Here is a 22,801-nt window from a genome sequence, read left to right as displayed (position 1 = left end):
AAAAGTATTTTACTGTGTATTTTACAGTTTTGTACTGTTCTTCTAGAATATCGTTACATTTACATCAATAGACTTTGATTTCACATTTCAAATGTAAATGCAATGGGGAAGGCTTTAGGACCCAGGGGACCCAAGTAGCAGCAGGTGCTCGTCGTTTCATTTGTACTGATGAGCGGCTGTGAACAATTGTTGTGTGAGTAGGTGAAGAGCCTGAGAAGTTTTAATTGTCTTCTACACAAACGGTTGTTTTAAACCTCTACAGCAGAGTTTCGAGGTACAGGCTGTTTTTCTTTCAGTGCTTTTTTTAAAAATTCGTTGAAATGTATTTGATGTTTATTGTATTTTATGTTTCTAGTAGTGATTTTAGAAGACAAGCCAGGTGTGCAGCAAACACAATTGTCTGCTGGAGGTATGTTAACTTAATACATTTGACATTTTTAAAAAAAAAAAAAAAAAAAAAGTATATTTATGCACTACAATCTAATTTATATTGTACTGCCTTCTGCAGGACAGGCTGCACATGTGAATTTGTCACTGTTTTTTTTCCTCCTTCTCTTTTTCTTTGCGTTTTTCTCCCAAGTTGGTTTTAGAGTAGGGTCACCTTTTAAAACTGATTTTTTTTTTATACTGGGTTTGTTTTTATTTCTACTGGGCTGGTGCAATATTAGTCGGGCAATGTGCAATCCCGGAGCTGGGATCTTACCTTAGGGGAATTAGGTCTTTTAGAGGTGCTCCGTGTGGATTTGCAGTGAATAAGTTTTATTAAGAGTGATTTTAGTGGCACCAATTATTGCCTGAACTAAAACACAGTGCATGCGATAAGTGTTCTGTTGGGCTCGTATTTATTTGGGGTGGATTTGTTTCTTTTAAAGCAGCGAGCATCTGGGACCACCGGGGTAGAGCAAGCCCTCAGGTGATAGTTGCATTGCTGGCACCCATACGGAAAAGAAATGGTAAAAACTGTGAATACAGAAAGAAATAGTAAAAAATGTGATTACTCATGAAAGTGGCCACTTTCTCATTACTTTCATATATTGTTTTAGTAAGTATCCAAAACATACAAGTTTCATTATATAATTTTTCAAGGGACCTTATATCTGTTTTCACTCTTATATGCTTTTCATACAAGTTTCACACAAGACAGATACAAACTTTATAAGATTTATATATATCTTTTCCATATGGGCAGGTTGCACCAATAAAACTATATTGTGGTCGTTAGTGACCTTCCCCATTTTGATGTTTTAGGCCTTTTGCAAACCCTTTGTTTTCTTTTAAAATAATAAATTTTAACGTATCTGACTGATATCGACCCTCTTGTCCCGTTTATTCTGGGCTCGTTTCTGTAAGAGCTTTGGTCCTGAAAGTTTGCATGAGTAGTATAGAGGCCCTTAGCAGTTACTCGGTGGCTTTTACTCGCTACATAAATTAACGTAAAATCACTGTAATGTAATAAAACATAATTTTTTTTTTTTTTTTATGTATTTGTCTGTACATATGCATATTTAGATTGTTAAAATACATTCACAAATGTATCATGATTTCACAAATATTTGTCCGTTATTTGAAAATGTAATGCTATGGAAAAATGCATAAAATGATTCTTATAAACTTTTTTTACATCAAATAATTATTATTATTATCATTATTGCTATTTAGGGCAATCGTGGCTCAAGAGTTGGCAGTTCGCCTTGTAATCAGAAGGTTGCCGGTTCGAGCCCCGGCTCCGACACTCTTGGTCGTTGTGTCCTTGGGCAAGACACTTCACCTACCGCCTACTGATATTGGCCAGAGGGGAATTATAAAGTGGAATTGTAAAGCGCTTTGAGGGTCTCAAAATGCGCGATATGAATGGAATCCATTAATTTGTTCCTAATTTAATGTTTAAAAGCACTTGAAAAAGGCAAAATCCCATGTAAAATTAGGGCAACAAATTGTATTTTCATTACTGGAAATAACCGTATTTTTGAGTTATTTTCTGTTATTTTACGGTATTATTTTGGCGCCCCAGCTGCCGGAATATTACTGTTTTTTTTTTTGTTTTTTTTTTTAAAGATGTTTTTTCTAACAGTGTACCTTTGTACCAATTTCTTTCATTAGGAAGCCTGCTTATCAACATGAATCCAGTCTTTCAATCATTCATCTCACTTCATATCTGGATAGTGGGGGACAAAATGTAAAGTACTGTCTCCAGGCAATTTTTTTTTTTCAAGTGGTTTCTGCACACAGGATGATTGCAGACACTCAATGATGCCAGTGGTTTCACAGTCAGGTGATTGTAACTGACTGATACAAACAGTGAACATTAACAACAATACAAGCCAGTAGTATTGTTAGACCTACAAGTCAAAATCATTTGTCATTCATTCAGTAGCACTGAACATAAACACAAATATGCAACTACAACAACCTATTAAGGTGTGTGTGTGTGTGTGTGTGTGTGTGTGTGTGTGTGTGTGCGCGCGTGCATGCATGCATATATATGATAAGCTCATAGTTTTTGTTCAAACAGAATGATTTAGGGGGAAAACAACTTTTACGTGCTTGTAACTGTTTACTTATCCATTTTAAAAAGCCCTAAATTAGCTATCTTTTCTGTGGCTTTCAAAAATATTGAGACCTATCAAACACTCTGCAGTACTTTCTGAAAACCTGACAGTTTTGTAGATGGAAATTTACGTAGTTTAAAAAAAATCAATAGCTCATAATGATGACATGGAAAGATGATTTTAAATTTTTGCAGATGTAATTGACAATAATGGACACTGCCAGCCAGGACTGATTTTAACTGACACAAGGTCCAAGAAACTCTCTGCAGACCTTTCTGTTAAAACTGTGACACGGTGTGGATCAGCAGTGTAAAATCATTTCTAAAGTTTCAGTTTCCATAAATCTGTCATCTCAGTGACTCTGAAATAAGGGAGGTTTGGAATGACCAGACCTTTTTATGGAGTTGGTTGTCAACCAACTCTGCCGTTGTTCATCAGTCAAACCTTTATACTAGAAATGCTAAATATAATGAACCAAGAAACACATGAAAGCTCACATCTGAGTTGACAAACAGAATTTAAAGTAAAATATAAAGGAAAAGATTCTATGTCCTGATGAGACGGACTGTTCTGAACCCTGCTGTCGAATACTATGTCTGTTGAACAGCCTAAGGGCAAATACCTTTACAGTGAAACATGGTGGTGAACCTCAATAGCAAGGACAGGGAGAATGCTCAGATGTGCCACGGGAATGAAATCAGCCACAAATCAAAGAGTCCAAAGACTACTACTACTTCTTCATCGTGGCTAAGTTGTTTAGACTGGGAGTAAAATATTGACCCCCAAAATGCTCATCTTTGCAAGTCCATCTTAATAAAGCAGGTAAAAATCTGCTCAACGTGGAAAAAAACAGCTGAAGTGCAAAAATGCTAAGAATCTGAATACTTTCTGAGGAAACTATTACTACTGAACATTACCATATGTAAAAGAGCTTACCTGCCCTGCACTTTGATGTCAGAGATTGCGTAGAAGTATCTAGATAGGTTGTTCTCATCTACCATGGTGGCTCCAGTGGCTGGCTTCAGCAGCCTAATCCTTAGATCAGTGATTGTGAAGAAGTCTCTCAGGTTCTTGGTGGTATCCAACTGGCCATATAGTGAGGCCATGTTGTGTAGTCGAGGCCCAGCAAACAATGCAAAGCGGTCCTTTATCTCAAAACGTACTGTCTTGTCATTCTTCCACACGTACCCTCTAGAGTAGTCCTCGGTACAAATGATGTCCAGCAAGGTCTGCTGGGTGAGGTCATTCGCTGTCTTGGGCTCCATGGTGAAAGCGTCCAGGCAGTCAGTGGCGTAGAACTGGTAAGGGGTCCAGGTCCGGCCGTAGTCGAGTGATTTTTCCAGGACCATCTGTTCTGGTCGGCCTGACTCGAATGTGAGTACGATGTCATCAGTCAGCTCAATTGTCTTGTTCCATGACAGCGTGATGTTGACCTGCAGAGGCTTTGGGTATTTCTTCCATGACGTTGATTGCCAAAAAGTTGTCGGGTTGCGACCCTCAATGTCAAACATCAACTCTGGAGGATGAGCCAGCTCCTCAGTGGCAGCATCACATTCATTGTTGCACATATAAGGATTCTCCTATAAAAAAACAAAAAAAGATACAAGTATCGATTAACATGTTTGTTTTTGCCCCATTCTGTATGTGATGCAATCCAGTATTTAAAAGTATATTCTTAAAAATGTATTACTTTAAAAATGCCCATTGAGCGATGATGTGAGCTCTTTAACATGTGCAAGAAAACTTCAGTATCTGTAATAATTTTAGTGAAAAGCACAAGACAACTGTAGCATAAAAATGAATGCAACATCAAATTTACCAAAAGAAAGTTAAAACTGCACGACCTATTCATGAGAGTGAATTAAGATTTCACAATTCGCTGACAAGCGTTCAGTGTGCAAGGTATGTTGAAAATGCACTTCTTTATACACTGCTTCCCTTTTAACACCTGTACAATCTATCAGGGAGCAACTCCCTCAGCTAAACAGGCAGGCAGGCAATGCTACAGCACATGGATTTGATCAGAACTGATCAAAGCAGCAGTAAAACATTAGAAATGCAGCCAATACTGAAACATTTTAACGTGCCAGTTTACCTTTGCACAGAAATTGTTTTCTACTATGTACTTGACAGTTTAAAAGCTGCCCTTTGTGGTTTTAGAAAAGAAAGCTTGGCAAGTGACTTGTCAAAACGGTAGGTAAATATTTAGTTTTTCATAAAGTATTCAGTAGAAATGCCACAACTTACAAAACAGTTATAAGGCAACATTGAGCAATATTCTCATCCAAAAATATCCCACAGGTTGAGGTACTTTAACTTGAAAAGTTATTTACTTTTACATTGCCTTGTTGGCTCACGATCCCACTGCTGTACTCAGTAACATTCTATCACATTCAGGGCCAATGTGTATTTTATAATCTGCTCCAGGAGACAGTGACCCTCTCACTAAGATGACACTGTGGATGCCATATTCTAGCTGCACGAATTCCCTGCCTAAACTGCCACCCAAATTGCTTTCGTAATTGATATTCCTGTGTTGTATTTCAGGTGAGATGGGAATGGAATCCTGATGAGTATTTCTTATGAAACACGCAAAGGGACATGCATTTTTCATAGGCCTGTGTCTGCTCTGTACCATAGTGAGTCTGGATGTTTGAGTGAGCATGTTTGTGAGAGGAAAAGAGGAGCTCTTGATGTCTGTGTGTTTGTTTGTGAGTGAGAGGGATAGAGAGCTCTGAATGTGTGTGTGTGTGTGTGTGTGTGTGTGTGTGTGTGTGTGTGTGTGTGGATGGCAAAGAGAGGAACAGAGAGAGCTGAAACAGGCCCAGAGAGCAGAAGACACACTCCAATTGACATTCCTCTCACCTCTGCTGCAGGAACAATGAGGTTAAGTGCTGAAGAGATTCAGATCAACTGTAAAGCGGTTCGATAATCAGCAATCATCCAACACTCTACACGCAAAATTATCTAAAGGTGAGAAAAGTGCTATCTGCAACATTAGTCACTTATCTCTCCAATATTGTAGTGCATTCAACCCAGACTGCCACTTTCTCTGAAGATCACTGCCAGGAATACTGATAAGCAGACGCTATTATATTTCATTTGAAAAGACCAGTAGCTGCTTTTTGTTTTTGAGTAAGTGCATCAAATATCTCCTCCCCAAAGAGGGAAAAAAAAGTGATGCTTTATCTTCTTCACAGGAAAATGTATGGATGACTTCCCTGCTTTAGATATAGCTCTCCAGAGACCGCATTATTTCCTGTGAGACTATGATATGTTATCAGTTCCTTACTCCTCAGCTAAAAGTGATAACTATTTGATGACAAGACTGAAAGATTGTGGGTCACTAGGCCTGCTCAGCTGACTCAAAGGAGCATTGCATGATCCAATTAGGAGGGTAATAAGGGTTATGCTGCCACCACAGATTGTAAGAATAAGAGAGAGTGGGAGGGAAAGTGAATGTAACCTTTTTTAAAGCAAGACTTCAGCTGCTAAAAGTATTCTCCTCTCACGCCCATGCACACCCACACACATACAAAGCTAACACAAAAGCTTGAAAGGCCGGGCTGTAGAAACACAGAGAAAGAGAGATTTGAAGGAGAGAGTTGCGCAGTAATAGGCAGGTTGGTGGCTGCCTGAGTTCTGCCACAGGGACAATAAATTGTACTTGAGTCAACTGTTTACCAGTGATGTGTGCTAAGGCTCCTTATATTCCCTACTTGTGCTTGAACAGCCTTGGAGGTCTGCTCAGAGCTCAAATCTTAATGTTACCTAGAGAGAGAGGGAGGGAGAGAAATATATTGTAAGAGAGTGATTTCCCTGTTGTCATTCAAGACCATGAATTTTCACCTATATTTGATTTATTTGTTGTCATGGTTTGGTTCGGGGAGCAGTGGGGTGGCTGTTTTTGCATCTTCCGAAATGGCAGCCTTATTCACAGTCGATATGAAGAACTCCGACCACGGCGTCCGTAGCTAATGAGAAAAACAATTTCCCAGCAGAACAGTGAGAAACAGAGTGAACAGAGGCTTTAAAAAGAGAGAAATTTGCTTCATCACACTAGTAGAAGTGTTGGGAGACCAGTGGAAAGCAGTCATAAATTTGATCCATAATCATTTTCTTAGTGCCTGCCTCAACTTTCAGGCCTTCGGGGAAGTGATCACTCTAACCAAACAGCCCATTCATATTTGGGAGCTGGCTGGGGACAAACCTTTCATAAAAGCCCTGTCCATCATTAATAACAAACAATAATCTAAAGTCTCTTTTCCAGTTGAACGTGAAGTGACATGTACAGTATTTAGTTTCTACCAGTAAACCCCACCATACTTCACTGCTTTCATATAGCCCAGTTTAGGTGAAATGAAAGACTTAGACAAAGGTCAGGACCTTCCATCGGATTTCCTGTGGTGGTTATTTAACAACAAAAACAGTGCCTTATGAAGATCAATACCTTCTGTGGTCATTCAAGACCAAGGCTACAGCGCTATGCCGGGGGGGAAGCTATTAAAAAACAATAAACCCTCTCAACTTGATCCTTTACCTGTGATCATAGGGGCAAGTAGTCAGCAGAGGATTTGGGGAAAAAAAAAACCTGAGTTTTGGACTAAAATGAGATATTGATCAAATGAAAAATGTGGCCAAACAAATTAACTGGTGCCACAAAAATATAATTGAAGTAATAATGGCACCACTTCTAACCAAAATGTTTCATGGTGATGATATGATTCGACTACAATATCAATTCCACTGCATGTTTGAAATACTAAAAACACATTTTTGCTAAAGCAGCATGTTTTTTTTTTTTTTTTTTTTTTTTTAAATATCACCTTATTTTAGTAGACAAGAAGATTTATTTCACATTTAACAGACAGAAAGCATTTAGACAAAACTAATTGTCAAATTAGAAGAATTATAGCAGCCAACATGTTTGCACGGTCCTTATGGTCACGTGAAAAGCAAAGTTTTCCAAGGACTCTATGCAGATTTGTGAAAAACATTCTTACTTTCAGGAATTAAGTTGCCAGGTCTCTCTTGGAAATGAGATTTGTATCTGAATGAGATTTTTTACCTGGATAAATAAGTATTTAAAAAATAGCAGCCAGGTTCTCCTAAACAGTGCGGCTAATAAATTAATTATCAATAAGTGGGAGCACTTCTATAAAAGAGGTCTCTGCACACAGGATGATTGCAGACACACAGTGATGCCAGTGGTTTCACAGTCAGATGATTGTAACTGACTGATTGTTACAAAAAGACAGTGAACATTAACAGTGCAAGCAAGTAGTACTGTTAGACCTGCAGGTCAAAATAATTTGAAAGCTGAGTTCATATTTTTCCTTCAAACAGAATAATTTAGGTGGAAACCAACTTTTATTTGCTTGTAACTGTTTAGTTATCCATTTTAAAAAGCCCTAAATTAGCTAGCTTAATTTTCTATCAACCACTCTGCAATACTTTCTGAAAACCTGACAGTTTTGTAGATGGAAAAAACAGTAAAAAAAAAAAATGCAGACTGCGAGTCAGGGCTGATTTTAACTGCATGAAGTCCAAGAAACTCTCTGCAGACAGAGGTTTTGATAGTTTGCTCGTCTAGAGCATTCAGCTGATGGTTGAAGAAAGAAAAAGAAAAGAATCAAAATGTTGCAATGACAAAGTCAAAGTCCAGACCTCAACTTGATTGAAATGTGGTGGTAGAGAATAAAAAAAGCTGTCCTTAAACAAAGTCCACAAATCACAATGAACTAAAGACATGTTGTAAAATAACTCCACAATGATGTAAGAGACCGAAAAACTCATACAGAAAATAATTACTTCAACTTATCACTGCTAAGAGTGTTTCTATAAACCATTGTCTCATGGGGTAGTATACTTTGTGTTTTTTTTTTTTTGTTTTTTTTTACAGAACTGCATAGAGTCATGTGAAAATTTTCTTCTTCATGCAGATGTACAAATCCATATTATCACTATAATTTCTCATTAAATCTTTATCTTGCATAGTACATATAGGTTCATGTTATAGATTGATGACCTTCCTATGTATCTCACACCCACTGACATTACAGAACATACAACACTGCAAGAGCGTCTAATGGGTCATCATTCATTGGCATTGCTGACATCTCTGTTACCCTCATGGCTGCTGTGTAACGGAGCACAGTTTCTATTGATGCTAGATGATCCGTCCGGGGGCACTGCCTTAGTGAAAGAGTGAAAGGAGGCCTGAACAGCAAATGATGTCCTAATCTCTGGAGCCTATACTGTACAGCCATTTATGAGGGAGACCCACATTTCTCACACACACACACACACACACACACACACATATACACACATAATGTGTGAGGCAGATGCTTAAATGAGTGACATATGGCCTGTGAGATAGACAAAGTGCAACCTCCTGTTGAGGTGCCGTTTGACAGAGGATGTGGCTCGGAAGATAAATTCTGTGGCCAGTGACAGCCACTGCTGAAGAACGGATAGAGGCAATCCAACCAATCAGTTTAGCTGACAGATTTCTGGACCTGAAGCACAGATTACATATTGAACTCAGCATAGTTTTGCACTCCAGTCATCTTCTTTAAGGCGTGCTTATTATTTCAGACTATTTTCAGACTGAACATTAACATGTTTTGGCTGGTTTACTTTGTCTGTCTATTGCTTGGAGACATATCACTTTGCATAGTAAATGTGTATTAAGTGAATTAGACTTCACTTTTTTCATGGTGATGTCTCATTTAAATTTACACACTACCCTGTGATAAATGTGTTCAATTTTAGGTGCAAAAAGAGGCTCAGAGGATATGAAGAGAGATGCAATTTGTGCACTTAAGTTTACCTTGACTAAGAAAAACAAAAGGAAGACATAATGATGACATTTATAAAGTCATATTTTTCAAGTTATTACTAAGAGTCAGACTAAATCAAACAACTTCTTTGGGTTTTCATATGGAGTGTTAACCCACATTAGCACCTACATATACAAAATAATACATGTCTACAATGATACTCTGTATGCATGCTTATACAAATGGAGTAGAGAACAAATTTATACAAAAAAGGAGAGAAACCACATTTTCAGTTCTAGCTAAAACTGACAACTTGATAACAATGATTCAGTAAGCATTTATGTTAAAAAACAAAAATGCAATTTCATCAGATTCAATGCAACAAAAATAAGCATATAAATGCAGCAAGCATTTTTTTCTTGCAGTGTGGGTGGCCAAAGTAAATGTGACAACCAGAAGCACTATTTGCATGATAAAATCTGAGGGGGTAAGGGAAAAACAAGAGTTTATCTAGATTATCTAAACCGCATTATTTGGAGGTTTATAGAAAATAGCAGTGGACTTAAAATGGAAAAGTTTAAATTAGCAAGATTTTGAATAATTTTAATAGAGGTTGATAATTATTTTGATAATATAATATTATGATAATTTTCCACTCACCCACACTTTTTCTTCCCCGGTAAATCTGACTAACCTGTGGGCTTCCTGAAATACACAACAACATGACTTCTTGGTACTTTGGAGATTGTTGTAGTATAATTCTGTGGTTTCCATTCTTATTCATGAAATCTGCAACTACAATTTTTAAGATGCTTCAGTATTTGTTTATATGTACAAATTGAAGTAAAAGTGCAATATGAACCCTATGGTAATATTAATCTGTGACCTGCGTGTGCCTCGCTAGTTTGTGCTGAGACTTCAGTAACTTATTTGACTCAGCACCTCTGTGGCAGCAAAATCTCTCCCATTGGACCTGAGGTGTTGCTGGATTAATCAGCCCATCATCCTGCTCGGCCTTGCACCTCCTGACTTGCCGCATGACACCTGCAGACCTGTCGCTGGCCCAAATCAGAATCAGAATCAGAATCAGAAACTTTATTGTCATTGTCATGAGAACAACGAAATTAAGAATGGTCCCCGATCATTGCATCATCCCTAGCAATATCAAAATATAAATAAAACAATAAAATTCAATAAATAAAATAGATAGAATACTTAAAATACTAATAAGATATAACAGTAAAACATTCACATACATTCCCACACACATGCTTCAGACCGTGCATAGATTAACACAAGAGTGGCGTGATGGACATTTTTTTGTAGTATTCAGATGTGTTATTGCAGTTGGATAACAGCTGTGTTTGAGTCTATTAGTCCTTGCTCTGATTGCCCTGTACCGTCTGCCTGAGGGCAACAGTTCGAACAGGGAGTGGCCAGGATGTGAGGTGTCTTTTATGATGTTTTGGGCCTTTTTAAAACAGTGGGCGTTGTGTAGAACTTCCAGTGTGGGGAGAGGGCAGCCAGTGATCTTTTGGGCGGTGTTAATGATCCCTTGGAGTGCTTTCCTCTGAGCCCCTTTATCACACAATCGGATGCCCATCCTCATTCATGGGGTGCACCAGAGGAGGAGAAACCCTGACAAATGACAGTTTGAAGATGTAACTCGGCTGCGATTCAGTGTTCAGGTAGTTGATCCAAGAAAACCAAAATGGCGATAATTTGAGCTGAAGCGCCACTCGACAAAATCAGAAGATGCCCATCAGATGTGACAATAAATTCTCAACTCTCAGGAAAACTCTCTTTTGAACTGAACTCATACTGTTCCTGGCTTTAAGTGAGGATGATACATTTGTAATGATGCACAGGCGACAGGCCAAAACGATGATATCCAGGAATGCACATGTGTATAGTGAGCACAGAGGCTGGGTGTTGATCTTTTCAGGGCTTGGTATAAATTGGACAGAAAAGACAGCTGAGATGAGCCATGGTGAGATATTGGTAGAGTCGGAGCTTTGGCAGAAACTCAATAGAGCTTTAATGACCTGCAGTCAGGGCCAGCAGTGGTTCACAACAGAGCCAGACTTTTCATTCTTCTGACCTTCAGAGGAATGAAGGACATCCGACCTGTGTGTGTGTGTGTGTGTGTGTGTGTGTGTGGGCGGGCTGGCTATCATATCATTTCTGAGGTCGGTGGGATATGAGTGTTACTGACCTGACGACACATAAGTTAAATTATATATAAAACATGTACATTTAATACACAAGACAATAGGATAGTTTAAACTAAATATTTTTAACAGTAAAATTATACTTATTATAAATTGCAGGAGCTTTACAGAGGAGATAAAAAAAAAGTTAATATAACCATTACTTAACCTCAGAGATGTGAAGTAATGAAGTACAAATACTTTGTTACTGTACTTACATAGAATTTTCAGGTATCTGTACTTTACTTGAGTATTTATTTTTCTAGCAACTTTTTACTTTCTACTCCTTACATTGCATCTGGCTAGCACTACAGAAGATACGGAAATGTGAAGGGAGGAGGATTTTTGTCAGGTAATTTTAAGGAAGCTGTAGGAAGACAGACAGGACAGGAGAGGAAGAAAAAAGGTTAGATTTAAAGGTAAGGCCTGCTCAGTAACACTCGATAAACTGCAAATTTAAAGCTTATATCTGATGTCATAATTTTAATCACATATTGGTTTTGTATAGGATGTGTTTTGATAAATTATGTATTTTCATATTGTGAAACCTCCTGCAAAACAAACTAAGTATACTATGTCTGTGTTATTCAAATGTTGCATGAACATACTGGATAGTTTTGTGCAGGATAAGCAGGTTAGCTTGCAGTAGAATTCACAGTGGCTGTGGTGCTCGTGGTCAGATTTAGGTTTACATCAAGTGTAGCAGAGATCATTTTGCATTAAGCTGATTAATTCAAATTAACTGACTGAATTCCAACTTTATACTGTGAGTATAAACAGTATAGTGTCAGTGAAAGGGATGGACATTAGGCATGATAACTGCTCAAACTGTGTACATCTTGCTTGATTCTGATGTGTAAATCCACAATCAGCAGCACATCAGCTGATTATATCCTGCAGACTAAGAAAATCTACTGAAGCTCACAACAGAAATTACTGTGATTTTTTTTTTTTTCCCCTGTGCTGAGCCACTGCACAGATATTAGGGTTCCCCCACCTTCTGAATCTCACTTTAACCCTTAACTGCATAGAAAGCAAAGAAAGAATGCCTGTATGAATGGGTGTAAATGGATGAATGAAGCAAGTTGTATAAAGCACTTTGAGTGCTCGGATAGAGTAGCACAGCACTATATAAGAACCAGTCCATTTACCAGTTACAAAAAGGTAGGAACTCAAGATGCTACATAAAGATGGCAGAAAAATATTAAATCTAACGAAGGAAAAAAAAATAACGCAGGGGAAAAAACCCCTCAAGGACACAAGGTTGGAAAAACAGACTGATATACAAAACCGAACATGGAAAACAAAAAATCTGAGAAAGAGGCTATATAAAGGTCTTATATATAGATCTTAGGCTATATATGCATTCTCAGGGGAAACTGACAATGTCACACAAGTGAAAACAATTAGGGCAGACATTACAAAAGGCAAGAAAACAAAGATAAGAACAAAAGACACCAAAGACACAAGATATAAAATATTTTCAAAATAAAACAGGAAATTAAGATTAGCCAGTCCTTAAACTCATGACAAAAAATTTAGCCCCATGACAAATGTAATAGCAAGAGTTTTTATACCCGTCAAAGATAATAAATAAGACATATACTCAATGGTTATTTGAGAAAACTGTGCAAATACACCAGTATGTTCCTCTGAGTGTCACGCATGACACCGCATACTGCAGATAAAATCTTATGCATGAGATAGTTATGCAAACAACATATTGGAGGGTGTTGTAATGTGTTATTGGTGCAGACGTTTGATCAAAACGAAAACACAAACTTCTCCCGGCGCTCGTGTTTTAATTTGCCACATGCCAAACACTCCGCCCTTTGGAACACAGCTCTTGCCAAAGGAGTCCCTTTGAGGGTTGCAGCACAGCCAGTCTGGCCTTTTAAAGTACACTGCTTGGCAAATCAAGCGCACCACGATCCAGTGCCCCAGTCTTGATTGGGATTCACAGGGTGTCAACAGACTAGGAGAAACGCACTCCACATTAATTAACACCTGGCCTCATTATCTATCCCATGTGGCAGAGTTCCAGTGGGGTATATTTAACACTGCCTTATTATCATGGGGGATGTTGGAGGTGAGCACTTGATTCTGTGTATGAAATTTGTGCATTTATGTATGGAGAAGTGAATTAATGTGTTTTGTACTTGTGTATTTGTGTGGCTGATTTTGCTTGTATATGTGGATATGTGGATGTGTATGTTTATACACCCATGTGTATCTGTGTATTGCTGTGTGTGCTTTGTAGGTATCTGCTTTGGGTGGGATATATCCTCTCTTGTGTCAGAATTCAATAAAAAGCTTTAGCAATGCTATAAAGAGTGGATGTTTCAGTGATTAATAGAAGATGTTTAATTCTCTTTGGTAGATTTCTATCTCTTTGCCTACTTATATGGCACAATTTATATTTCTCTTGTCAAGACCTGTCAGACAGAACACTTAATGCAGTCAGATATTTCTGTGTAAAAAAAAACACCACTCAAATTTAAAAGGTTTTGATTCTGTATAAAGTAAGCAAGCGTGCAAAAGTAAATTGGACAGGCTGGACAGACTAACATAATTTTAAATAGCGGACATCATGGACATCACCAAATATTGAGTTTCTTCCCTTGAGATGCTTCTCCGGGTTTTTACTGCAACCATCTTCAGTTTCCGCTTGTTTATGAGTGCCTATCTTCATTTTTGTGTTCAGCACTAAAAACAGACTCTGCTGGGTTAAGATCAAACTATCCAATTTCTTTGCCTTGAAAAACTTATTTTTCTTTGGCAGTTTATTCTGGGTCATTATCCACTTGCACTGTGAAGTAATCAGTGATCAGTTCTACACCATCTGGCTGAATCTGAACAGACTGTATAGCCCTGTACTCTTCAAAAATCATTCTCCTATTTATATTAGCACTCACATAATAAATAAATAGTAGTAGTTTCACTGGCAGCCATACAGATCCATGATCTAACACTGTCTCCATTATGTTTGATGCTATTCTTCAGACGATGAGCTGTTTCTTTCCCTATCCATACTTTTGCCATCATTCTTGTGAAAGTACAAAGGAGTATTAGGGGCACATTAAAAAAATACTATCAATCATTTTGAGATAAAAGTTGAGATAGTGTTTACAATTGTTGTTTCAAGACAAACTGCCATAGATGCTATACCCTCTAAGTTAGTGAAATCATACTTCAGAATCAGCTTTAGTAACAAGGAAGGAAATAATTTTTCTTTTGTCACATAAACATATTGTGGTGATGAGTATAAGGATGCTGAAAAGCTGGTGCAGAAATCTGCGGCTGCGGCGGCTCAGTCAGAAAAACCACACAAACTTGGAAGAGTGGATTTGTACAAAATTAAATTTCTGTTCATGGCTAGATGCAAGGATGGTTACACCCTTGCACAATAAAGAGGAAGTATGTTTTATCACAAGACGGCTGATCAGTTTGTTCCACTATCTCTACTACACAAGGCTTTTTTGTAAAGGGTATAGCAAATATGGCAGTTTGTCTTTCTCAAAATATTATTTCAACTTTTTCCTCAAAATACAATTTTGACTATTTTCAAAATGATCAACAATACTGTTTTTTTTTTTTTTTTTTATATGGCCTTATTCTATGTCATAAAGCTTGCATTCATATGTTCAAAGAATCATTTTCCACAACTGGGCACTGCCTTTAAGAGCTTTTTATAGAGTTTAAGCAGTGGTTTACACCTTTTCTAAACTGTCTGTATTTCTATTGCTGGAGGTGTCTGTCCATTGTAGATGTCATCAATGATACATCTGCCTCCTCAGGACTATTTTTGACTTGGCTAGACACTGAGATGTGGTTTCTCTTAATCAAGGGAAAAACTCTGTGATCATCCACTCGAGATGTCTTCTGTGATCTTTCAGGCTTGTTGGTGTTGTTGAGCAGGCCTGTAGATTCACTTTCTTTGAGGGTGGACCAGATTGCTACTCTAACCACTATTAGCAAGTTTTTGTCATCTTTCTGATAGATTTATTTTTTTCTTCATTTTAATAATGGACCTCTTTCAAATGCACCAGCAGCTCTTTGGACCTCATATTGAGATTTCCAATAGGCAGCTACCAAATGTAAGTTCATGAGAAAGAATCAGCTCCAGATTTTTTTATCTGCTTAATTTGTCATGAAAGAAAGAAAGAAAGAAGAAAACAGCCTTCACTTGCCATAAACCTGCTCAAAAGTCCAGTTATTTTTAAGCGTCTAAAAATGGAGAACAATTTACAAAATTGCCTGTATTTCTTACATAATTAGTGCAGTATTTTTAAATCAGTTGAATTAAAGCTAAAAGTCACTAGATTAGTCCAACCTCGTTTTGACTGTTCAATTTAAAATGCACTTTGGTGTTGTACAGAGGCAGAATTACAAAAAAAATCATTGTCCAAATACTTTGACAGTATTTTTGGAAGAGTTTGTTTTCTGTACCTATAGTAAGAACCCAGCAAGACGTGAAAAACCACAGAATTACATTTTGAGCCTTTGTCTTATGTGACTGCATATATTGACATTATACTTTTTAGCACATATACTCTTTGTTTGCCAGTTTAGTCACAGATATCTTGCACATCTTGTGTTTATGTCTTATACACAAATATTAAGTATGAAACTTGCTTATAATAGAAGCCCACCTCAAGTTTCCATAGCAATGCAAAACAGTAGGTTGTGTTTACATTTGGAGATTGGAAGTGATTTATTTACACCTTCTAGCAAACTTTTATTTGCATGAATTATTTTTTTTCCATTTTGGCTAAATGCCATTTTGTTTTTACATGATACAAAGTCTTACTTGCATGCCTGTGTCAGTGAAATCAGTATTTACCTGTCCAGACATGAGCAATCATATCAGGGTTCAGAATAGTGGTCCACAAACTTAAGGTCACAATGACCTTGATATTAGATCTAAATCTAATCAGTTAATCCAAAAGTGCAAGTAAATGACTCCAAACAGTCCTAAAGAGATCATATAAACCATTGTTTCAGGCATAATTCTGAACTAATACCAGCTATAGAGTATAATCTGTAACACCTTCTTATCTACCTCTTGCCATTAAATGCATGTTCAAATGTTTTCAGCCCTGGAAGTTCATGTTCACCAAAGTCAAACTTATTAATACCAAGTAATTTGACCTCATAAACAAATTATTCCACTGGAATTAACATATTTTTCACTCTGTAGTCCAGGTAAACTTGCTTCTGCTGAGTAAAGAGGCTTGTGTCCTGTTTAACATTTGCCACATAAAACCCACAAAATGGCAACTGTTTGCATCAGTGCACTCACTTTCAGTCCTATTTGGCCCTACAGTTTGCAAGTATTTTGAAACTAAATTAGAATTAAAGTGTAATCCAATTCTTGCCTCAGAATGCCGACAGGCTAAGTATACATTGATAAGCTGCCGTGAAATCAATATTTTATTGATTTGACTCATTTGTTTCATATAAGCAGCTTGGAATCAGATAGAAATCGATCACTGGTTCTAGGTGCACTCTAATTGAGAAGAAAATCAAAAGACACCTACTCAGTCCTTAGCTGTTCACAATGGGATGCAGGGGTCATCTCTAAGAAATTGGTAGAAACTGGGATGAAATTGAAAGAGTGAAAGCAAGAATGAGGCGAGTGTAAGAGTGAAATTGCTGCATTGTTCATCAGTGTGTTAGCTCATAGTGTGTCAACTCAACCTCCATCTTTTCAGTCTGCATAGTTATTAGAGGCTTTTATTAATTTGAAATGCCAAAGTAAGGAATAAAACATTACTGAAATGTCACCATTTCACTGAGCATGATAAAATCGCACCAAACGAACACTCTTCCCCTCTGTACTTTACATCTCTACCTCTCACTTCCTCCCTCTCTTTACAGCACAGTCTCTTTCATTCTTTCTCAGCGATCAATATGGCCTGACAACATGATGGCTGGGTTTCCTAAGGGGAGGTGGGTTGCAACAGTTGCCTGTCATCTCCTAACCATTTCTGTCTTTCAAGTCTGACCCCTATTACTCAGTGCATGATTCTTTAAAAAAAATACAAAAACATAAAACAATGCTCTGTAAGGGCTGACCTTTTCAAATTTCATTTTTCTCATTTGGACTTGTTTGAGATTTTAAAGGCAACATATGGTAAGTCTGATGCAATATAAATATTATCACCTTAACAGAACAGTGCAGAATTGTTTTGGTCATGTTTGTGGATAATTTGAAGCTACAATTGATAAGCTGTTTGCCTGCTTAGCTTAAAGACTTGAAAATGGAAAGTTAATTTGCTTCATTAAATATAAAAAATAACAAATAGGATAACTTTTTAAGGAAGATGTATATTTTCACCTTATGATACTGTAACAGTAAAGCAGTAAAATGTAGAATCTATAGTCTATAACTCAACTTTTGAACATTTAGCTCCAAATGAAGGTGGTGCCAATATCCAGATGCGGCCTCATGTAATTCTTGGACATTCTTGCCAGCCACAAAAAAAAAAATCACATTATACAAACCCAAGTTAAACTTTTAATCTCTTCCTCCAGGGACCATTTCTCGTATCCGGGCACTGATTTAATTAAAAAAAAATATTATACATCTTTATATACAAGCTATATCTCTCTATATATCTATAGATTGATATTCTGGGCATCTCTGCTCAAGCTTGAGACCCGAACCCAGATAAGTGATAGAAAATGGAAGCATTCATGAATAATTTTCTAATATTAAAATTTGTTTGATGATCGAAAAGATTTTTGACAAATATGCAAAAACCAAAACAAAGCAAAGCAATCGGTAAGGGGGAAACACTTTTTCCACAGTGCTGTAGATAGACTGTGCTTGTTTCAGTGCGTGTGCTCAATCTCTCTGATTAATTTCCTTGTATGAATTAACACTGCCTCTCATCTATTAATCAGCTCAATAATCATTGATCATTCTGATCAACCTAAATCCTCCATATCCAGCACAGTAGACATTTGACAAGAATGCCTTTCTGGAAATTCAACAAAATGTTTTTTTTTTTCTGGAAATTGGCAAAAGAGCACTAACATTATTTTCCAAAAACATTTGAATAAAAAAATTCAAACACTTTAATACTTTACATTACTTTGCATTTTATTGTATTAAAACATTTGCTGTGTTTTTAACACTAATAACTGGTAACCTGTTAAACATCTCACCAACAAAGACTTCTGTGTTTACTGCTTTGAAAGCATTCCTCCCCTGTGAGAGAACTTCTTGATTGCTTGAAACCCTTTATTCTAGGCAAAATTATAGGCAATGTCTTGAGGGATTGGAAGTCCTTCACACACACATGCACTTCACATCTTAGAAAAAAAAAATCTTTCACAGATGGATGAACCAAGTGGAGTTTTTTCAGGGGGCACCAATAGAAAGCCATGCTGCCAAGTAGGTTTTGAGTAATTCAATTACTATATCTTAATAAGAATTTCGTTCAGCTTGTCAAGCATGAAGGATGCTGAATAGATATACAAGCACTGAAGGCCGAGAAAGCACAAAGAATGCAGCTTAATAGTGAAAGAATATCTTTTTATTTTTTAAATTGCAGCAGACAGTGTCCAGTCACCTTTATGTCTTTACTGAAAAGCTACAGGAGGCAAGGTGTGCAAAGCAAAACATGCTCACATGGAAGTCACTGCAACAATATCTTCACTGGGAAAGCACTTCATTAACAGCTCTGAATTATAACTTCTCTTGAAGAGTTAAGCTGGCTCACTGGTAGTGACAGGCACCATGCCCAGTGAAATGACAAATTATTTCTTAAGTGCTCATTTACTCATGTTTGTATTATGTCTTTGCCAGTAGAGTGCCACGAATGTGCTAGCACAGTTACAGACCACACACAGCCCACTTTGATCTTAGGAGGCCCGGACACATGACACTCCCCTTTCTGTGTAAAGTCACATATTTTACTTTTTCCACCTGTTAAGGAAAAAGCTGCTGTGACAAAGAAAGAAATCGGTCAGCATGACTCTTTGGACTTAAATTGTAAGAAATAAATGTATAAAATTACAGTAGTAGTTCTGGTAGCTCATTGTCCAGATTGTCCATTTTTTGTGGTTGTTGTTGTTTTTTTTAACTTTAGTCATAAAAAAACCAGAGATTTCTATAGTAAAAAGCAAAAAAACAGAAACAAAGTCATAGAGGTTTTATTAGAGATATAGTTCAGCATTTTGCATAAATTGTGAAAGCTGAAATGTCTGGTGCTGTAGGCTTTCTTGTCAGATGGCATTTTTTGGGGAAAAAAAACCAGCGGTTGACAACACTGTACACAACGGCAGACCGGTGCGTAATAAGCAAGCAAATAAGACAGAAAATAAAGATTTTTGGTGGGAAACTAGTCTTGAAGCACACTGAGGTGGAGCTGTGAAGGAAGTGTGATTTGATTGTGGTGGAAGCAAGACAGCTAAAGTAAGTGGGGATTCATCACAATGTTTTTCAAATATGAAGTGTAGTTTACTGGTCTTCTTTTGCTGCTGGTTCAGTGATTTTCAGTTGGAGAGTGACCAAATCTGGAGTTTGAGAAGCTGTCAAATGTTGGCTTTTCATGCCCGATGGGCATGTCCTGTATGTGGGATCCGGGCTTTGTGTTTACATCTTTTGGCAGAATCTGTTTACCTGCTCTTTAATTGTTTGCTGTTTTAGCTTTTTGGTGGTCATTGAAATGGTTTTATAAACTTTTAGCTGAGATTCTGACCTTTCTGTCGATACCACACATTATCACATTACTATATTTAAATAACAGATCTGGCAGTACATCACGTTAAACTAGCTGTTCTCCTTCTTGTCCCTGGTACCAGGGCTCACTGAGTTTCAAATAACTGAAATGCATTGTGGTTTCATACATGCTGCTTTACGGCCAATGAGCACTTTTAGGCAGCGTACACTAAACTTATTTTAAGACAATCGTGCACAAGCTCTCGTGGGCCACATAAAATGACTTGGTGGGCAACATTTGGCCCACGGGCCTTGAGTTTGACACGTGCTAGCATTTGCATGTGTAGCGAACTAACTGTATGTGGCTAAACTATGGGAAAAAAGATGTGTCATAGATGATGTAAGTGGATTTCCTTTGAATCATTTTGAGATACATATTCCTACTACAGTCTTGTGAAAAAGAAACTTTGCACAGGACTGTGCGTTTGTGTGAAAAACTAAGTACACCCCATGTCTCAGTAGCTTTCTGCTTTTAGCAGCAACAACTCAAAGAAATCATTTTCTATATAACTTTATAAGACTCACAATGCTGTGTATGAATTTTGGCCCGTTCTTCTTGACAATGTGGCTTCAGTTGACTGGGCTATTGCAACACTTGATTCTTTTCTTTTTTGTTGATGTGCTTGCCGTCATTGTCCTATTACATGACACAATTTCTTTCTGGCTTTAGGTGTCAAACAGATGGCCTCACATTTGAGTCTAGAATACTTTGGTATACAGATGAGTTCATCTCTACTTGTGCATCTGTCATTGTACCATGAAGTTCAAAGTGCATGGAAAACAACAACTTCTGTATCCAAATTACTTTGTGCTGAAAATCATCACAATGGATGCAGGGCGGGTCTCAGACTACAAGCACGCAGCTTCCAAACCCAAAGGCAGCACATGATGTCAGGTATGTGACCAGAAGCATGCTTGTTTACAGGGTTTTATTCTGAGAATTTTCCCACATTTTTGTCACGCCAACACAACCCTCCCTTAACCATCCCACCCTACTTGCCAGATTTGTCTCTGTCTTTTGACTTTGTCCTTTTTCTCAAAGTAAATTAAAGCAATACATTACAAATGCACTAGAAAGCATACATACCTTCTCCATGAACCAACTCTGAAGGGGGGATCGGGCAGATTTAAATTATGGATAATGTTTGGTTATCGTTGACAGAATCGTGGAACTTTGTGTCACTACTCATAATGAAATGTTTTGACGTTGAAACAGAGAATGATGAGGTACTGAGATGTATTCAGCTCACGATAATCTCTCTTACATGAAGTTTGTGGGAGTGTTTTTTATTGAATTATTCTATTTGCTAAATGTTTCCAGTATAGGTTTAATAACTTTCTCTGTGGAAAATGAAAACCCAGCTATCCAAATTAAACATGCTCCAATGAAAAGATTGGGGTCACAAATAATATTTACCTTACTTTGGCAAGAAAGCAATTTGATGAATAGCAATTACAGAGCCTTTGAGTCAGCAAAGTGAATACACTTTGATAATGGATCAAGAGTTATGCAGATAAATTACAAAAAAACCCACAAAAAAGGGTAACACATGCTGACATATGTAGCAAAAATGTAAGGCTTAGGATTTGCAGAGATATATAAAAAGAAAAATCTGTGAAACAGCTGGCCAATGTTATAACAATAGAAGTTTAAATACATTTTGGTAATTCAGCTGAAAAATCCTGCATTTCCTTACTTGCATGTGCTTGACCCCAGCTGTGTTAAGTGGAAATGTATGTCACATTTTCACTTGATTTCAAAAGCAGTTGGCAAACATAATGTCAAGAAACATCACGGTCTGACAATCTGCCGTGCCAACCAGCTTGGTTCCATCACATGCTGGTGAAAGTAGTGGAGTGTAAAACTCACAAATCCACAATAAGAACTGAACCATCTGTTTCACTGAATCAGAATGGTAAGCTTTCCCGTTTCGTAATAGATAATAGATAATCTTAATAGGCATGCACTTTTATATGGATAGCAAATATCATGGGGGTGTAATTTGAGATTATAGCAACACAATTAGTAACATTTTTGCTCAGGAAGCAGTATTTTCATATACACATTAAAATGTCAAAACTGGCTTTTGTGTACTCGACAACAGAATAAAGCAATTACGATATACAGCAATAATACTGTATGTGCTCTAAATCAGAGTGAAAACATGCTTTGAATATTAAGCCAGGAATACTCTGCCTATTTAAGCCACAATGCCCATCATTTTCTTTTATATCTCCATGCATAATTCATCCGTCTTTGTATTTACAACCCTCTAAGATTTAACCTGTCACAGATCCTGGGGCAATAATGCCGACATATCTCTATCTGTCAAGTGCTCACCTCATATGGAGCATCCAACCTCCACATGTTCAAACAAGACATGGATATTATGCATCATCAGCTGACAGAAAACAAGGGAGAAGGAAATTAAAAAGCCAGGAGACAAAAGAAGTGGCAGGCGAGTGAAAGAATAAATGATGACTCTCCTCCTCTCTCGGAGTCAGGGGACATGTTGCATGTCATCT

The 22,801-nt window shown here is 37.4% G+C and overlaps 1 protein-coding gene and 1 long non-coding RNA gene across 5 annotated transcripts in view; one reads left to right on the top strand and one right to left on the bottom strand.

The window, feature by feature from the left end:
• The window catches only part of LOC309693124 (netrin-G1-like), a 67,850-nt gene that overhangs the window by 32,715 nt on the left and 12,334 nt on the right, over nt 1-22,801 (bottom strand). For all 3 annotated transcript variants that reach the window (XM_082512112.1, XM_082512113.1, XM_082512111.1), the window contains exon 3: nt 3,486-4,129. In XM_082512112.1, the coding sequence (XP_082368238.1) occupies nt 3,486-4,129 (644 nt within the window). The remainder of the gene's footprint in view (nt 1-3,485; nt 4,130-22,801) is intronic.
• The window catches only part of LOC309693125, a 62,617-nt gene continuing 39,912 nt past the window's right edge, over nt 97-22,801 (top strand). The window contains exons 1-4 of one of the 2 annotated variants that reach the window (XR_014272579.1): nt 97-274; nt 359-409; nt 5,426-5,522; nt 20,946-21,170. This is a non-coding gene — a long non-coding RNA (uncharacterized lncRNA). Of the gene's footprint in view, nt 275-355; nt 410-5,425; nt 5,523-20,945; nt 21,171-22,801 lie in introns of both variants that reach the window. The other variant, XR_014272580.1, reaches the window with a different exon arrangement.

The sequence above is a fragment of the Aulonocara stuartgranti genome, assembly GCF_965226115.1.
Source record: "Aulonocara stuartgranti genome assembly, chromosome: 18".
NCBI lineage: Eukaryota > Metazoa > Chordata > Actinopteri > Cichliformes > Cichlidae > Aulonocara > Aulonocara stuartgranti.
The sequence above is the reverse complement of the archived record's forward strand: the minus strand, read 5'-3'. Positions and strand labels throughout refer to the sequence as shown.